Source organism: Gordionus sp. m RMFG-2023, chromosome 5, assembly GCF_954871325.1.
Source record: "Gordionus sp. m RMFG-2023 chromosome 5, tfGorSpeb1-WG-v2, whole genome shotgun sequence".
Lineage (NCBI taxonomy): Eukaryota > Metazoa > Nematomorpha > Gordioida > Chordodea > Parachordodidae > Gordionus > Gordionus sp. m RMFG-2023.
The window spans coordinates 1,795,963-1,816,325 of NC_088779.1; the positions used below are offsets into that span (position 1 = coordinate 1,795,963).

General features: G+C 29.8%; 1 protein-coding gene across 1 annotated transcript; it reads right to left on the reverse strand.

The window, feature by feature from the left end:
- Positions 1-2,038: 2,038 nt before the first annotated feature.
- LOC135929762 (uncharacterized) lies at positions 2,039-20,176 on the reverse strand. Its single transcript, XM_065466473.1, has 3 exons — positions 20,075-20,176; positions 3,374-3,781; positions 2,039-2,567 (listed from the first exon to the last, which is right to left on the reverse strand). Exons 1-3 carry the CDS (start codon positions 20,106-20,108, stop codon positions 2,527-2,529), a joined length of 483 nt encoding a protein of 160 aa, XP_065322545.1. The 5' UTR covers positions 20,109-20,176; the 3' UTR covers positions 2,039-2,526.
- Between the last annotated feature and the right edge of the window lie 187 nt (positions 20,177-20,363).

Consider the following 20,363-nt stretch of genomic DNA (forward strand, 5'->3'; position numbering starts at 1 on the left):
ATACTTTATTTCCTGATCGTACTTTTAATAAAAATGGGATCAACTTCATTCACGTGACCACCCTCCCCCCCCCTCCCTCTCCCCACACACCCTTGTTCGTCGAAAGTGTGATAATGATATAAAGTGGGAACGGTTCCATTGATTACACCTCCATCTTATTCAATCTGATCTGTTTTGATAATTTAAATTATTATTTCAAAAACATAAACGTTTTAATTTGAGAGATTACAGAATGTAATCAGCTGTTAACCTGTAAACAAGTTATTATTCGCTAAAGCCTGTACCGAATCTCTGAAAGGATTCAGTGAACCAGGTTTGAACCTTTGGGATATCTTAACCGTTTTAAAGATTTGATTGGCCCGTTCAATATCGGTCGCCATTTTTTAGAATAAGTATTTTATACTGTCTTAATTATTATATTATAAAAAAAATAGATTCTGACCTGCTTTTTTTAAAAGAATTATAACATCTTCCTAGCATCTAAAACCGTTATTTTAATGAGAATCCTAACCTAACCCTAGAAATAATATTCTTTTAGCCGCCTGAGATCCCTGCCTTCTAATGACTTTCCCTATTCGAAAACACTTATAATTGTCATAACTCATAGAATAAGGGAAGCCATTTCTTTAAAAAATCGGGATTTTTTCCTCACTCCAAACTATTATCTTTTCCCCTATTTCCACGGAGTTTTGGATCGGACAAGACCTTAGTTAGATCTTTTTCCCAGGACAACAATCAAACACCAAACTCCTGTATGTGCATATATCTGCCGACTTCGATGTCCATTTTCCCCCCAAAAAATTAGACATATTTTCTTTCGACTAATTTTAACTCATAAATATTGTTAACAATGTTTAATTATGGCCCTCTTCTTTTCTATGGAATCTAAAATCGTTTATCCTTCTTAGGGCCTCAGCGACTCTCCTGTTCATCTCCAGAAATTACTATCATGTATAGCAATAGTATATGAGCCGTCTTCAAACTGACCAACGCCAGATTTTTACCCGGGATCTTTTTATTTGGTTTCTTATACTACATCCGTTCTGGATCTTCCCACTCTAAGCCCCCCCCTTACACTTTTACTTATTTACAACTACCCTTCATGATCGCTCCTTACAGTCACAGTATTATCACGTGCTAGCATAGTTTTTCTTAGGCTGTATTTATCAGATAATTTGTAATCTCTAAAAAATAAGGGACACAAACTAGATATTCCTATATGAACCCTCCTTATTTCATAAGCTCGGTTAGACTAATCCCGATGACCTATAATAATACCTAGACTGACGATGCATTAGAAAGCGTCATTGAATACAAATCAGCTGGAGCCGCCATTTATGGTATCCTTATCATCTTCAATGATCAGGCGATTCTTTTATAAAGTTTGCGTAAAGCTTTAGGAATAAATTGGCCTCTCGTTTAAAAATTTTCAATAATGATATACGGGTAATCAAAAATGGCGTCACCAGCTGTTTTTATTGATGTGCACTTTTAATGAACGCATCTTCGGTCTAGGTATTATTATTGTATGTTATTGATTAATCCCTATTTTTTTTAATTCTTGCCTTTTGGCACTGGCTGATAAGATTGGTTATTAATTAAACTTCTTCTTTTCCCGCCAATTTTCAAAAAGGACTTATCCAGGTCTCAAACTAAAACTATTGGTTCAATTTTTTCACTCGAGAGATCTGTCGCTGGAGGAGAGAGCGATATGACGCGAGATAACCATTGAAATGTAATTAGGGTAAATCAAAGAGGGGGAAAGGGGTTACAGGGTTATCTTATGGATTTCAGCTGTAAGATGGTAAATGACGGGGTGTGGCAGCGCATGCGCGTTCTAGCTAAATATTATTAATTAATCGTATGATACACTATGGATAATTACATTTTTGTTTATTACGAATTTGATAAAGAATAATATTAAAGGTGTATAAACTTGATTTATTTTTAAAAAAATCATATATATATAATTAAGAAATATATTTATATTTTTAATAAAAAAAATTAAATTATAAATATGAATAAATTGTGTAAAAGGTCTTGTTTGAACATTTGTAAATCGGTATAATATAAAAAAAAATTTTATTAATGAAAGGCAAGAGTTAAAAAAAATATATAGCATTTACAGAGAAACCGATTTTAACAAAATATATAATTCTAATATTAATATTATAATGACGTCACAATTGGGATGATGGAATGCCATGTGTATTCAGAATTCCTCCATTTTAAATTTTAAAAATATGATTTTAACCGGAAATGTATACAATTTTGCCGCGAACTCTTAAAGGACTTTTTTAAATTTATTTAAAATAAAGAATAATAAAAAAAAATTGCAGTTATGCTGAATTACATTTCTGGTCACATCAGATTTTTTTTTAGCAAATTTTAATGGCCCCTCAGTAAAATGATTTAAAAAATTTTTTTATTTATTAGTTGAGAATATCCCAATAAGACATATATATAAGATGGAATAGATTTGAACAATATTTAGTAGTTTGTAGTCACGTGTTCTTTCATTGGTCATTAATAAGGTATATATTCCGAAGAATCCAGAACTCCATCTTCTGTCAATTTTTTTATAAATAAATTTTTTAATTAAAATTTTAAATATGGAAAAAAATAAAATATTTTGAATACTCTTCTCTTCTTTCTTTCTTTCTTTCTTTCTTTCTTTCTTTCTTTCTTTCTTTCTTTCTTTCTTTCTTTCTTTCTTTCTTTCTTTCTTTAAGCGAAAGAGGGTTCAGTTTTAATGATCGAGAGAAATGAATAGTGAGCGATAATATAAGAATAAGCAAATCTAGAAGATATCTGTAATAGTAAGGGGAGCATTCACGAAAGGTCCTAGTATCCAGTATTTCTTAAAAGGCTAACTCAATATTTTATCCAGAGAAATGCTTTAAGCATGTTCTTTAGAAGGCACAAAGGTGTATATATTTTAATAAAAAATTTTAAGTTTTGGTCAATTTTTTTAGAAAGTATCAAGTTACCCGTTTTTAAAAAAGCAATTTAACAACACTACTAGTATCAATTAAACACTATATTTGGACGTTCGCAAACCTAAATTAGAAAATAAATTAGATAAAAAAATAAAAATATACATTTTAAAAATTAAAATATTTATTTTTTATTTGTATAAATCTCTTGTAATTTAAAAGTTATGTAATTTTTTTTTTATTAAACGTGATTTCCATTTTCAAACACATGGTTATCATATTTTTTTTTCGATTATTTCTTATGTAAAAATATAAAAAAAAAGACATTTTTTATTGGAAACTATGAACTAGTAAAGAAGCGATACAATAATAGTATCGAAACGCTCGATATTTAGATCCATTTCTTGGTTAAAATATTCACTATAATTTTAACAAACCGTTACTATCCAGGACACTGAATAAGGCTAATCTTTTCGGAATTGGAACGCTCTTCGACATATCAGTCTTTAGGAATTCCATCAGTGTTATATATTTGCCTCCCATTTGTCCCTCTTTCGGTTTCTTATAAACGCCGATTGGTTTCCACGAGGAAGGTATCTTAAATCCTTGAGCCGACGACCCTGGACGAATATTTGAAAGTGAGTAACCAGATATTTCGTCGTAGTCAGAACTTCTAGAAATTCCGGGAACGCTAGGGTTCTTGAAAAATTTAAGCTGCCTTAGGGCCTGTTCTGGATCTACACGGCGGCCTAAACGGGGCAAGACCTTATCCATATTCACGAAGAATTGCCCGTGGGATACCTCAAGGTTGGATAACATTATGAGCGTAGCTACCAAGAATAGAGCTTGATAAAAAATTATATAAATTAAATGAATTTCTATTGTGCTATTTATTTTGATTCATTTAGAAGAAAGTATTTGTTTTTAGGAGTGTTTGTCCTCACAAAAAGTGAACGGCTAACCGAAACCGAACTTGAAAACCGGTAAAAATATATCGCCTGAACCGAACCGCTAAATTTCCTGTGAACCGGTTTTGAACCCCCTTTGGGAGTTTTAATTAATTTCAAAGATGATTCGATAACCAGTTCTGAGTGACAAAATCACTAATTAATTTTGAGTATTCCTATTTTGACGGTGCCAGCAGCTACGCAAGTTAGTATACAGAAGCTTTCTCAGTCATAAAGTTTATTATTCCACCTTAAGATTAATTTTTTATTCCTTTTTCTTTACAATAATTCTAAATAAAGTTTGTATGTGAAAAAAAAAGAAGTTTTAACCGGGAGTTTAAAAGGGTTTCAAAACAGAAACCGATATTATTAATTTTTTTTAAACCGAACCTGCACTCTTGAACCGTTATTTTCCATCTCAACCTAATTTCGAATTTTAGTAGCGAAGTCGGACCCGTAAATCTCTAGCCCCCCCCCCCCTTTTCATGGAAAGAATCATAAGCTTAGGATGGAAAATCCTATGAGGTTGGGTTGGGAAATAGGGTTTTCAGGATTTCAATCAGCAGCATTTATCAAACCGTAATTACGGCCCTGTGTGCTGAAGTACGTGATGACGTTAACTATTAAATGTAGAATAATAAAAGCATTTAAGAAGAGTTAAAATTTTATAGGTCCTAGGAGACTAAGAGAGACATCTTAGAGAATTTGAAGAGAAATAATCTTCTTTAATAACGAATGCCTCGAATATTAGAAATATCACAGTATTTTCAATAATACTGGGTTTATTTTTTAATAAAGAAACAAGAATTTCGAGTAAACTTCTACATAATAATCGATCCTTGGAGAAATAGAAGGGTTTTTAATAAAATGTTTGAGAAAAATTTGGATAATGTGCCTGGAAAAATTAATAATTTCTAGGGAACTACAGTTAAAATTCTCACGAATGTGCCTGGAAAAATTACAGTTAAAATTCTCCAGAATGTGCATGGAAAAATTAATAATTTCTAGGGAACTACAGTTAAAATTCTCCCGAATGTGCCTGGAAAAATTAATAATTTCTAGGGAACTACAGTTAAAATTCTCCCGAATGTGCATGGAAAAATTAATAATTTCTAGGGAACTACAAGTTAAAATTCTCCCGATTCTTAGTTTGAAAGAATCTGGTACCCCTGGTTTTACCGTAATTACTTTTAATTATAATCGTATCATTTACGCATTATAAATACTAATACTCCGTAAGATATGTATTCTTACCATTCTTACGTTCAGAGAAAATTTGTGGAGATTCGATCATAATTATTATAATAATGGCAATGTTTTGTAAAAAAAAACTTTTATACTGTACCCAATCCATCCGGGCAAAAACACTGAATTCGTAGTTAGAGCGAATTGGAGACGAGGTATACAAAAATAATCTGTAATTTTGTATCTCCCATCCCGCATCGAATTCGCGCCTAAATGTAAATTCGGGGTAGCGCGTTGTGTTTAAAATGGTGTAAAATAATTGCTAACCCTCCCACTAGCCAATGACTATATTATAAATTAAAATTTAACACTCCCCCCCCCCACTCCCATCCCATCTTATCCGAATCTGATTCCTCCTTCAATTTCAATCACGATCACGTGTCACACCACTTCCACTCCCCGCAAAAATCCTAAGGTTCAAAACTTGTCGCCATTTTTTTATCGCTCAAATAACTTGCGTATCCAAATTTTTTGCAGTTCATTCTTCTTCTTTTTTTTAAACCTATATATATGCAAATGACCTGTAATAATACCTAGAATGACGATGCATTCATTAAAAGTGTAACATCAAATGAAAAACAGCTGTGGACGCCATTTTGGTTACCCTTATCATTATTAAAAAAATTTTAAAAACGAGAGGCCAATTTAATTCCTAAAGTTTGACGCGAACTTTATTAAAGAAGAAAATTATCAATTTAAATAGCAGTTTTAATCATGAAAATAATTTCTATATGTGGGTTACCAAAATGGCGGGTCCAGCTGATTTGCATTTCAACGACGCTTTTCAAGTGCATCGATTATGAATGCATCGTCATTGTATGTATGTGACTAAAATAAATAAAAATTAGATGTTTTGTTCTAGTAACATTATTTTAATTCGACCGCGTTTTATATATTATTTATAATTTTTCATATAAAAAAAAATAATAACAGGCGTTTTAATTTAAACGTAACGCGAAGAAGCGAACCCCTACGCGAAAAAAAAGAAGGTTAAAATAAAATGAATAAGATGGTTTCTCTCTCACTTTTCGAATAAATTAATAGGATAAATTCGGAATTATACATTTTTTCGTTCTCCTTAAATTATGATTGGTCCATTTCGAATCGCGATTTCATTGGCTGTTTTGATCAATTTTTTTTTTAAAAAAATATACCCACTAAAATTGTAAAAATTAAATATTTTTTTGAAACACAAAATAAAAAAATTGTCTGCGTTGAGAGAAATAACGGCCGCCGGAAGGAAGATTTTTTTTTGTAAAAAGGCACTTCTTTGCAAATAAAATAATTATAAAAAAAAAAATAATATATTAAATAATTTCTTCCAATTAAAATAATTGATTTCGGGTATTTCACAAATCAATAATATTTATTAATTCCTTTCATTCCTAATTCCTCCCCCCCCCATCCACCCATCCATTCCTTATTTAGTGGCGCCATTTTTTTTTTAAATTTAAAAAATATAATAAATAAAGTTTTTTTTTAGTAGGTAGATAAAATGGGAAGATATAAAAATGTAGAAATTTGTTATTTTATACGAATCGACTAAAATAAATTTAATTAGATATATATATAGTTACGAAAACTCCTCCGAAGGAATTCGCGCCGAAAGTGGCGCGGTTCGGGTTTACAGCTGATTTCCAAAGACACCGTTTGGACCTACAATATAAAAATCGAACCTGACCGGCCCAAGACCTATTATTATTTTTTTTTGGTCTCGATTTTAAATACCAAATATACAATAAGATAGAATTAATTTGTGAGGGAAATAATAAATATAAAGATTTAATAATATTATCATCAATAAAGATTCGATTGAAAAAGAGTTTTCCTCCGAATGTTTTCCACTTTTTTTCTCTTTTTTTTTAAAAAACCAACGAGTACACGTGATAGATACCACCATTTTGCTCGATAATCCATTTCCCTTTTTTATATCCTTTCAAAAGCCCACTTTAAACAAGCTTGATGAGCCCAGCTGGTTATTTTTATTATTATTTGTACTAGCATATGAGTCAGCTATAGCGCCATTTTGTGGATTTTGGACGTCATCTGATATGCAGGGGAGTAGCCTAAATTTATCCACGAGGAAAGGGGGGTTAGGAAATTTTAGGAAAATATGGAATGTTCTAGGTTTTAAAATGTCGGGTCAAAACGATATTGGGGGAGCGGGCTTTAATGGCGAAATTTTTATTTTTTGTTGAAAAAACCGGATTTAAAAATGTCACGGATCAGGTGACATAACACCTAAGTACCAGGGGGTTGGGCTGCGACATTAGGGTCTGTCGGAAAATTTTTCCTTAGGACCCACGGTATCTTTGTTACCTCATTCATATCTGATATTATATTTACTCTTGGTCTGGCGCGTGACTGTGAACTGTGGTATTTCTTACCCTGTGAGGTTTATGGGAACCATATTGGATGGAGAGTATGTCAAACCCGATTGCCGCCAGATATTTTCAACGCCATGTATCTGTTTAGGACACTGGATTTATAGGAACGCGATATCGACGCTCACTACATCTTACATCCACAATAAAGAAGAGAGAAGAAATAAAAACCATCAAATTTATCTTTAAACCTTTTCTGGTTATATGACAAATATAGCTATCCTAAAAGTAAAACTCTACCTAAATTCTGAAATCAAAAGAAAAATAACATATTGGAGATGATCTGGGACTGATCTTAAAATAATCTCAAATCCCAGATTTTCTCGGAATCCATTTTCCCCGAGGAATTTGAAGTTTTAAAAATTTTGGAATCAAAATTAAAAAAAAACTATTCTGAAATTCCTGCTTACATAAAAAGGTAGATTTTAAGAATTACCATTTTGATGAGAAATTATTATAAAAAATTTTTTTTTAAGAATATCCAATATTTTAGAAAAATTATACCAGCTTTCACTAGGCTGTGTCCAAAATATGAAAAAGATTTTAAATTTCACAAATTTTCGAAATTTTAATAAAAAATAAATAAATAAGCTATTTTAAATATAAAAATAAAAATCATGTCCAAAACATAATTTCTAAGAAAATTTTTATAAATTTCAAAAAAAAATAATTTGAGTTATTAATTTTTATAAAATGGGTTTTGGACTACAGCAGGAAATAAAGGTTTAGTAAATTTTCCCAATAAAAACATATGGTTAAGGCATAACTCATTAACCCGGTTTTGAAAACCGAACCTCAAAAACCGAAATAAATTTCAGAACCGTAACCGAACCACATAAAATATTTTGAGATGTCAACTGGTTCAAAACGGGTTTCGAATGAAGGCAATATGCTTATGTAATGCTACAGAGATCAAAGGTAGAAGACGGAATTTAAATTGACATTTTTTTTTCTCTTCAACTTTATCCAAAGGTGGTGATGCGAAAATTTCTATTTATGATTGGCGGTGACTTGATGGACATGTTGGAGAACATATAGAAGATATGGAATTAATGGCCGGGCTTCTTCTTATCTTTATTTTTCATCATCACGTTCAATTTTTTTAAAAAAAAACAAATCATATAGGTCACACAATAACTAACAAACTTTTTAAAAGTTATCTTAGAAAAACCTAAGGATTTTCTCATAATGAACAAATAAAAAAAATTATTTGAACGGGAAAAATTCCTTTAAAAACCTATGCTGATGAAAAAAAAAATATCTTTGTTTGGCGGTAAAGAAATCCCTAAAAACATTTTTTTCCCCTGAAGAAGAAAACCCTTTTAGCGGGAAAGGAACCCTCAAAAACCATTCCTAACGAAAAAATATCTTTTAGCGGGTAAGAATCCTAATAATACATTGTTTCCTGATGAAGAAATCCTATATCCTTTACTGACAAAAAAAAATATCTTTGTTTGGCGGTAAAGAAATTTCCTAAAAATATTTTTTTCCCCTGACAAATAAACCCTTTTGGCGGGAAAGGGAAGCCTTAAAAACCCTTCCTAACGAAAAAAATATCTTTTGGCTGGTAAGAAATCCTAATAATACATTGCTTCCTGATAAAATCATAGCCTGACAAAAAAAAAATCTTTATTTGGCGGTAAAGAAATCACTAAAAACTTTTTTCCTAAAATGAATCCTATAAACCTTTCCTGACAAAAAAATAATATCTCTTTGGCAGGTGAGAAATCCCTAAGAACATTTTTCCTGATGAAGAAAACCTTTTGGCGGGAAAGGGATCCTTATAAACCTTTCCTGACAAAAAAATAATATCTTTTGGCGGGTGAGAAATCCCTAAAAAAAAACATTTTTCCTGATGAAGAAACCCTAAAATCCTTTCCTGACAAATAAAAAACATATTTGGCGGGGTTAGAAATCCCTAAAATCAAAGATACCCTTTTGGCGGGAAAGGAACCCTGAAAATTTTTTTTTTCTTTCTGAAGTTAGAAATTTTCTAGAATATTTCCATTTACAAAGGCCAAACTTTTTTTAAAAAAAAGAAGTTATTAGTGTTGTTAAACTAACTATCCTTAGTTAACTATAAAACAGGGTAGCCATATTTTTTTCCAGAAATATTCTAATCAATCTTCAAGTTGAGGCTCGAGCTTAGAAGCCTAATTAGAATTATTTTTTTTTAGCCTAAAAGCCTGACTAAGACACAATAGAGATGGTCAAAGTTAGTTAATTCAACAACACTAAAAGTTATATCGATCACTACCTAAAACACACAAAAACAAAACAAAAAATTAAAAAATCAAAAATAAAATGGAATATTTTATATTCCACCATTCGAAAGGTTATTCTTATTCATCATAGAAATAAATTAATTTGATAATATTCATATTTTGCCATAAATCATATATTATTCTCCTCTCCTTCTTTATTTGTTTTATAGGAAAAATTCAATAATAAAATTATTTCGAAGCAGCATAATAATCTTTTCTCTTTATAAAGTTGCCATGAAATTAATAAGTAATTTGTAAAATATATTATATTATAATATTCATTTGAAAAACGAGAAATACATATATATATATTCATTTGGCGAAATACAAATTTTTTTTTTAATAAAAAGTTTTTCACGCTTAACAAAGATTCTCTTAGTTGATCCCTCACTTCTTTCATTCGAATCTTTAAATCTACCTAAAAGGAACTTATATATAAAAAAAACAGGTCAAGAATGACGGAATATGCTTTTAGAAATTTAGATCTTTTTACTCGAGCTATTACGACTTCGAGGGGTAGCGGTCGGACTTTGATTAGGTTTAAAAATAGAAAGAAAGAAAGAAAGAAAGACTAGGATCCAAAACCATAAAGAATACATGGGATCTGAATATAATTAGGAAGTATCCGGGGGAGGGGCATATGTGAGCCCGGATATAAAAATGGTGAACTAAAAAGAGTGTACCATTGAAAGATGCAATATTCTGAACAAAAATGGAATAAACTTGTGGCAGATGGGAAAGGTGGAGAAGAGAGGAAAAAATAGGAATATTATGTGCAATGTAAGTAAAGACGATGGGAGGGGGGAATTTTAAAAATATATTAAAATAAGATATTTAGGGTATAAGGGAGCAAAAATGTGGTAGAGGAAATCAAGGGGAATTAGATGGCCAGAGGATTAAGTGGTGAAAGACGAGGTTGCTATGCTCATTATGGGTTCGAGGATATTCGCGTCTTATCGATAGTTTGGAACGAATATAGGCGGGTAACAAAATCGTAAGTCCTAATTAGTGTGTAGTTAAACGTAATATTTTAACCAGAAAAAAATTTTGCCCTATAAAACCTAAAAGAGATTTCGTGATAGGTTCTAAATCGCTAAAACAAAAATCGCTAAAAAATTGGGAACCTGGCTTATATCTCCCATAAAAATTTTTAAAGTAAATTTAAAATTAATATTAATAGATACTAGGGGACTAAACACTTGTATTTAAATTGAAATTTTTTTAAAAAAAATGGCTAAAATGGAAGAAATATCATCCAAATTCCCAATCGGGAACCGAGATTTCGTTTCATGGATTCCTAGAAACCTTTGTGACCCCATCTATCAGCAAAATCTTCAGGCTCACGTGATACTTTTTTTTCTGGCTAAAAAATATTGATAGCAACACGAGTCCTAAACGTATCTAAATATGGGAGGGCAAGGAATTTAAAAATTAGATGTGAACAGAAAGATGGTGGTATTCCTTCTAATAAATTTTATTATTACATTTATTATTATGCTAAATGTGTATGTTAATTTTGTTAAAATAATTTTGATTTTTTTTGATAAAGGGAGAAAGAATATATGGGGAAAATATTGAGTTGCTCGTATAAAATTTGTTTAGATTATTTTATTGTATCTTTTTTTTTGTTGTAAAAAATTGAAATTTAAGGGTTTAAGATTAAAAGTATATATGTTTAATTACATTTAAAAAAAAATAAACATTAAGGAACATATTAGGTTTGGAGGGAAAGTAGGGGGAGGGGCTAGTAGAAATGAAGGTGGAGGGAAAAGGGTAGGAGTAGCGGACCAACCCGAAATCTTAAAGACTCGGTCCGGCAAAAATATTGGGCATAACCGGGCCTCTGGATATTCATACGTATTCCTAACTTAAGCCAAAAAAAATCTCCAAAATGTTTACCGTGTCGGCTGTGCCGATCCACATATTTTTCACCGATCCCATCCGTGGTTCAAAACCGACCCGATAACCGATATCGATCCGATATTTATATTGATTTTTCACCACCCCTCTTTTTATTTCGAGTTCTTAACCAATATTTTCGATTTTGAATCAGTTACTATTCGAAAGAAAAAATAAATAAATTATAAAATACACTTTTTTTTTGTATTTTCTTAACGGATTGGCTACATTTAAAAAAAAAAAAATTGGCGCGAATCGTGGGGAAGGGGAGGTTTAAAGTTTGAAAGTGCCCATACATAGAAAGTAAGCTGTAAGCGCCATTTTGTGGGTTTGCATGCTGGCTGATTATAATGATATACATTATTACGATGAATAAAGACAATTTAGTCGAAAATGCAAAAACTACGAAATGGCGCTATAACTGACTCCTATCTTAAACAAGTTGTACACTTTTAATTAATGAAGTGCCAATCTGGTAGTATATATACATAATTGATTCAAACAAGGGATATAAACCATATGTTGGTCTATTTTGAGCACCCATTGACTACTGGCTAACCTAAAAAATTTAAGAGTGTCACCTCTAGAGAAAAAAACGTCCCTACTAAGATACGCTATTGACAGTTTTTGGCTCGCCTCTCCAAAGTCCATCTATTTAAACGCGGATGGGTGGATTGAAAATACAATTTATAAATTTAATTCAAATTTTTTTTAAAAAATAAAAACTTTTCGTTTCGTTAATCGCCGCCAAAAATATCAATTTACATAATAAATTATTTAAAAACGAAATCGAAAAAAAAAGAAGATATACTATTACTAAAAAATAGAAATATTAAAAGGCCACCATTATTAAATAAATTGTGAACCATAATAACAATTTCTCATAAATATTTTATTTTAATAGAAAATAATATTTAAATCATCACCTAAATTTATAAAATCTTCATTGTAATTAGGATATATATATATGTGTAAGCGGTAGTGTTGTTAATATTGTGTATTTGACCGGTCATACACAATTCGGTCAATTGACCGATATTTGCCCGTTTCGGGTCGATTTTTAAAAACCGGCCGGATTAAGATTTTAGCCAAAATAATATTCTGCGAGCCTGATGATTTCCGCTCTTAGATGGTGGCCGAGAGGTTTAGGGCTTCTACTCGCCAAATCTTGTCTGCTTGAACAATATTATTTTGGCTAAAATCTTAATCCGGCCGGTTTTAAAAAACCTCACTGATTCGGCCTTTTTAACAACACTATTTATCGGCAATGTGTTGTATTTTTACAACTTTAGAGTCATTTTTTTGAGCGCGTTTTTAAGAAAGAAAGAAAGAAAGAAAGAAAGAAAGAAAGAAAGAAAGAAAGAAAGAAAGAAAGAAAGAAATAAATAAATAAAGAAAGAAAGAAAGAAAGAAAGAAAGAAAGAAAGAAAGAAAGAAAGAAAGTAAATAAAGAAAGAAAGAAAGAAAGAAAGAAAGAAAGAAAGAAAGAAAGAAAGAAAGAAAGAAAGAAAGAAAGAAAGAAAGAAAGAAAGAAAGAAAGAAAGAAAGAAAGAAAGAAAGAAAGAAAGAAAGAAAGATGAATTGTAGACAATATTGCCGTTAAATTTTTTAGTAATATTTATAATTTATATGAAAAATCTATATAAAAAATTACTAATATAAATTAAATTAAGTTTTAAAAGTTCATAGAAAAATTGACTGTCATTCATAGGATTGGTATTCTAAACATGTTAAAATATATTTCCGTTAAAATCAGATATTCAAATTTTTAAAAAACGCGCTCAAAAAAAATTGATTTTAAGTTGAAAATAATATAATATACATTCCCGGTAAAAAAAACATTTGGCGCTAAATTTGTCCAAATTATAAAAACAAACTAATTGGGGAAAAGTTTATATCTCCGAATAATTTTTTATTTTGGATGGGTGGTGACAGTGAAGAGCAGGTGAATTTAAAATCCCAGTTCATGTTTTTTTTCCAAATACCAATGGCGAGGGGAGGCTAAAAAAAATTGAAGGCAGTAGATCAACTCGTATAATTTTTTTAGTTAATTTTTATTTTATGTCACTTATAGTAGAATAAAGTTCGTCAAAAAAAAGTAACGTTTTTTACACTTATAAAGTACAATTATTTGTATCGATAAAAAAAAAATATTTAATATTAATTTACCCGCAAAAGTTCCTTAAATCTCGTTGGAAACCAATTCTTTCTCTTTCTATCTTTCTTTCTTTCTTTCTTTCTTTCTTTCTTTCTTTCTTTCTTTCTTTCTTTCTTTCTTTCTTTTTCTTTTCTTTCTTTCTTTCTTTCTTTCTTTCTTTCTTTCTTTCTTTCTTTCTTTCTTTCTTTCTTTCTTTCTTTCTTTCTTTCTTTCTTTCTTTCTTTCTTTCTTTCTTTCTTTCTTTCTTTCTTTCTTTCTTTCTTTCTTTCTTTCTTTCTCTTTCTTTCTTTCTTTCTACTATCCTTTCTTTCGTTAAAATATTAAAGAGGTGTTGCGACAAAAATATTCTATTATTAAAATTTGATATAGATATATCATAAAACGCTCTTTATATTTTAAAATAAAATGAGGAGACGAGAATGAGACAAAAAAAAATAAGACTTGTCCTAAACAAGTTACGGTCTGAACCGGTTTTTTGAGGGCTGCTATCCGGTCCGTTTTGTGTGTATCGGTCTGGACCAACAAACAAACCGTAGCCTTCGCTAGTAGGGTTAATATTTATCTCGGAAACTACCAGCTGACAGGTGAGTTATAAAAAAATCAGCACTGGGGCCTAGATTTTTTATTTTGGAATTTTTTTTTGTCACATATATTAATCTTGATAAGCAAAGTCATTAAAATTTTCGACCATATATAGATGGGGTTAAAATCACATGAGCAGAAACCGCGAAATAATTATTAAATTTATGCTTTGTCAATAGAATCGCTGAGTCGAATTTTGGAAATTCATATGAAAAAAAAATTCAAATATTAATTAATTGTCTACTTTGGGGAATTCTTTTTCTTTTTTCGAAGAAATTTTCATTTTTCATTTTTTCGAATAAATTTTTAAAAAATATATAAATATTTTTTTATTTTATTTTTCGAGGAAGTTTTAATTAGATTTTATATTTATTTTCTTTTTTGATTAAAAAAAAAATTTTGTTCTTTGATAATGATTGACCAAAAAAAAGAGAAAGTTGGTAAATTTCCGGGATTCGAATCGAAGCTGAACCGAACCGTTAAACCGGATTATCCGTTATTATTTTCCCGAATTGAAACTGGGTTTAACATTTTAATTTTAACTTTTTTTAAAGATGATAAAATAATTCAGTTTTTTAATAGTTTTTCCAGTTTGAATCATAAGTCTCAGAATTATCATCATAAGGTATCGGAGAAAGAAAGAAAGAAAGAAAGAAAGAAAAAAGAAAGAAAGAAAGAAAGAAAAATTTACTTCTTCCTTTCTCTATAAATATATAATTTGCGAGATGATAATCTTGGAAATATATTTTAATTTAAACCGAAATTATCATTTTTACGAAACCGAACCTGAACCATGAACCGTTATTCCTATCTGACACGGATTGGAATCCTGGTAAATTTTGCTTAGAATAAAAAACAGATGATTCACGGGGACTCTAATATTTGCAAATTACAAATTTCTAAGGATTCTCCTTTATTCCCCGAACGAATAGAATACGTTTCTTCAAAACACGCTGGTATTTTGAAGTCTTGAGTATTCTTGTTCTGTCTCGTCTTTGAATAAGCTACATAACAAAAAAAATGTTGTATAATTAGCTTTACTTGAGAGGTATAAGATGATTACAAAAAAGTTCTGGATGAGGTATTGGTGTGGGGGCGGAACGGGGTCAGATGCGGGGGTCATAGGCGGAGGTGAGGGTGGGGTTGGGGGTGGGGGTGGGTAATTTTTTTAGGTAGGTATAAAATCAAACTCTAACATTGGCAAGCTTTTTTTTCTTCTTCTTTTAATGACACATTTAATCATTAAATTGTCATGTAGCGGAGAAAAATCTTGATATTAAGCAGAATGTTTTTTTAAAAAAAATTCTTCAAAAAAATTTTTTTTACTTTTTTTTTGAGTTTAATAATAGGTGTGATTTCAAATATAAAAAAAAATTTATATTTAATTTTAAAAAGTAAAAATAATTTTTTAAAAAATCTTTTCATCTTTTTAAGGAAATAAAATTTTGAAATTCTGATGCCAAAATATTTATATTTCCACTTCTTCTCTTCTCTTCTCTTCTCTTCTCTTCTCTTCTCTTCTCTTCTCTTCTCTTCTCTTCTCTTCTCTTCTCTTCTCTTCTCTTCTCTTCTCTTCTCTTCTCTTCTCTTCTCTTCTCTTCTCTAAACACTCCCAACATTAAATATTTCGGAAGCACGATCAAAAATTCCTTTATTTATAAATGTCGTAATGGGGATTCGGAACGTCTTAAATTTTAAATCATTTTACCGAGGAGCGATTTTAAAAAAAAATTTTAACATCCGTTTTAACCGGAAATGCATTCTAAGCACGTGTGTTGGAGTACCCAAACTGTAAATTTTTCCAAACAATTTTTGCGATAAACTCTAGAAACTCATCCATTTATAGTAATTAAAAAAAAAATTATATGTATTTTTGATATAAATTTAAATTTTAAAAAAAATATACCAAAATGTCTATGGAATTGGGTAAAATAATTCTACGCATGTGCGTAAGTGTATTTCCGGTTAAATCTGGTTTTAAAATTTTTTTTAAAATCACCCTCGGTAAATAATTTACAAAAATTTCGAATCCCGTTTTTTCCGGCTAACTTTACATTATCTTTTGGGATCCATTTTTATTAAAAAATAAAACTCAAAAATGCGATCTTACAGCAAGAGTGCCATGGTGTTTGGAATACCTATCCTATGATGAATTTAAGACAATTGAACTTTTATAAACTTAAATGTAATTTTATTATTAAATTTTTCCACATATTTTATTTATCATAATAAATTATAAAATAAATTCAAAAAAGTTAACAAGGCAAAATTGTACACAATCTATAAGATACGTATTCCAAAACATGACAGAATATATATCCGGTAAAAAAAAAACAGATATTTTAGAAATTTTTTTAAAAAACGCGCTCAATAAAAAATGATTTAGAAATCTTAACGCTAACATGTATATATGTGCATATGTATGTCGTAAGCGGAATGCGTGGGAATTCGGAAAATCTCAATTTTAAATCCTTTACCGTAGAGCGATTTTAAAAAAATTTTGAAAATCCGATTTAACCGGAAATGTTATTCTAGCGCATGCGTAGAGTAATTTACCCTACATTTCAACCAATTGCAGCCACAGACATTTTGGTATTTTTTTTAAAAAAAATTTATATTTGAAAAATCATATTAAAAAATAGTAGTTTCTAAAGTTCGCGGTAAATTTTGTTTAAAATTTAACACATGCTTAGAGTACATTTCCGGTTAAAACGGAAGAAAATTTTGTTTTTAAATCGTCCTCAGTAAATGATTTAAATCAAAAGATTCGGAATCCCCATACGACATATAAATATATTATATCTTATTTCTACCCCCCCCCCCCCCCCACCCAACCCAAAATTACAGTGTAATAAAGTCGCAATTTAATTTAAAATTTTTAAAAATATATATTTATTAAATTAAATTAAAATAGAAAAAATATTTATAAAATCTCCAAAAAAATATAAACGAAGCCCCCCAAAAATCAAAGGATAAAAATTAATTAGTTTTTTTTTTTTTTTTAATTTAATGTGACCGATAAAAAGATACGAAAAAGAAAATATAATTATTTAGATAGTTTTGATTCCCATATTTCTTTTAAGAAAGATTTAAAGTAACGAGTAACTTTTTGCGTCAGTTAAGTTCCTTTACCTGAAAAAAAATGGTAACGACGTTACTTTTGACGTTACTTTAGTACAATTAATCGTATTACTACAATGTTGTTGAGAGAAAGAAAAAAATCTTATTTCTGGACAATCTCAAAATTCCTTAAAACTACATAACTTCCGCCAATCGGTTGTTCCAATTTACAACTAGGTCTGACCCCGAGTGGAGGTCTTTACTTGTTAGATTCGACTTTTAACAGGAGTTGAAGGAGGAATCTTAGTAATTTAGGCAATATAAGTAAATATATATCTTATAGAATTGTTCCCAAATTTTATACGAATAAAGATGTTTTTTAAAGCGATACAAATCTACATTTGCCGATACAATATTTCAACAAAAAAAAAAAAATACGCTTAAAATAACGGTTGGTTTTCAAAAAAAATTTTGGAAAAAATAAGCAAAATAATTTGTTTGGGACGAGTTTTCTTCTTTTTTTAAAAAAATTTTGAAGGAACAGCTGACTTTGTCTGGAAAATGTTATTCCTGTAACGGAGTAAAAATGTACATATCCCATGAATTGTCAGACAAGTTGGTCATCAAACATTTGATAGACGGATTGACGGAAATATTAATCGGGCAAAAATCGCCGTTGACCATTGAACATATGATAATTATCATGAATCGATGGAGTAAGAGTAATTGGAAGAAATTTTATTGGACTCTTTTGATTAATTTTTAATTTTAATTGCCGATACAAAAAAAGAGGAGTTAAGATACATATAATTTGTAACTTACTATACTTTAAATGTATCGAAATATTTAAAATGTAATTGGAAGAAATTTTATTGGACTCTTTTGATTAATTTTTAATTTTAGCCGATACAAAAAAGAGGAGTTAAGATAGATATAATTTGTAACTTACTATACCTTAAATGTATCGAAATATTTAAAATTATAATTGGAAGAAATTTTATTGGACTCTTTTGATTAATTTTTAATTTTAATTGCCGATACAAAAAAAGAGGAGTTAAGATACATATAATTTGTAACTTGTTATACCCTTAAATGTATCGAAATATTTAAAATTTATAATTATTTTATCGCCAGAAGAAGATTGAAGTACGTTACATTAATCAAAAGAACCATATATTTGAAATGAAAGCTGACGAAAAAGTTTATAATGTACGGTATTTTATGATTTGTATCAATTTAATGATAGGGGTATCTTTCTTTTCCAAATTGCTTTTTTTTTAAAAATAATTATAAATCAAATAATATATTTAAATTAAGACTAGAATCCCAATATCGTATTTTTCTTTTCTGGCATGGATTCTAAGGCAAGAATATGTGGCACCTTAGCCATACGTAGAGCTAGATATATTTTAGGCTGAAATCGGGGGGGAGGGGTAAAATAAAGAAATTTTCATGAAATGATTGCTATGGCATTTAAGGGGCGAAATATGAAGTCCGCAGTAGGTTTTTACATATAATCTTACGATACCTTACCCCCTATTCGAAATCAAAATTAACACGAAAAAGGAGTTCCGAGTTAAAATTGTCCACTTCCACATTTTATCCCTTAACCCCCCCCCCCCCCTCTTTCCAAACTTTAATCGACGATCTTTCGTCGTGTGTAGAATTCATTGGAACTTTAACATACTTCCAAGACTATTTTTTTTCTTTGTGATTTTTTAGCTAATCTAGAACTCTCGCCTGAAGGCGACCAAGATTCTTTTTGAGGGATGGCACTTGTGATAAAATGTATTTCCTTTAGGAATATTTAAAATAATGAGATGTTTAATATTTTGCTATGACATTCTTCCTACGAGATTAATTACAGCAATGATTTTATCACTGTTAGCTTGGGGCCAATCAAAGCGCGCCAAATCACTTAGGAGGATTTTTACATATCAGAAAAAAAGAAAAGAAAAGAAAAGAAATTTAAAAGTTTTTTTAAATAAAATCATTTTCTTCCTTAAAAAAATTAATTTATGATCCATTTTAACTCCTCCTTTAAAACCGGTTAAAAGAAAAGAACTGAGCCGTTTCTACAAGCCCTTACGAGAAAAGAACCATCCGATACATATTCTGTTTTATTTAACTGAACCCGATACTATATCCGATATATCAGATACCTGCTGGTCTAGAAACCTTATTCATCCAACAGGGCCCAAAAGTTTTAAATCCTGGCCGGCATAGATAAGACTATCGCAAACACCCGGGCCAGACTTAGATTCTAGGGCCTAATTATTTTTTAAAAATGATCGATTTATCTGTTTGAAATAGTGTTGGAAAAAAATTATCCTATAATTGGAGTGCCCTAGTAATTTTCCCCCCTTTTGAAAACAATATTTACGAAAAAAGTTATGTCGAAAACTCCTAATCAGGAAAAAGTGATTAAAAATTAAAAAGGCTGGAAGCTATGTCGGGCTTTATATTTTTTTTAAAACTTCGCTTGGGCCGAAAAAAATTCTGGTCGGGTAGGACCCAACAGTTTAAACCCCCTTTTAGCGGCTCCCCAAAATTTAAATAAATAATAATCGAAAATTATTTTGATTTTATTTTTTTTTACTCGTTTGTTTGGTGGAATAAGAATATCTTACCATTTTTTTTGATCTTTTATTTTTTAAAAAAAAATTAAAATTATAAAATCTTTGAAAAATAAAATTTTTAAAAAATGAAAATATTTTAATCGAATTTTATTTTATTTTTATTTTATTTTATTTTTATTATTTTATTTTTTTAAAGTTAAATTATTCTATTTTATATTTTTTTTTTGTTATACTTATTACGAAACGAACAAAATATATATAAAAAATACAGAAACATGAGAATTCATTTAAGTCCTTAATTAATAATTA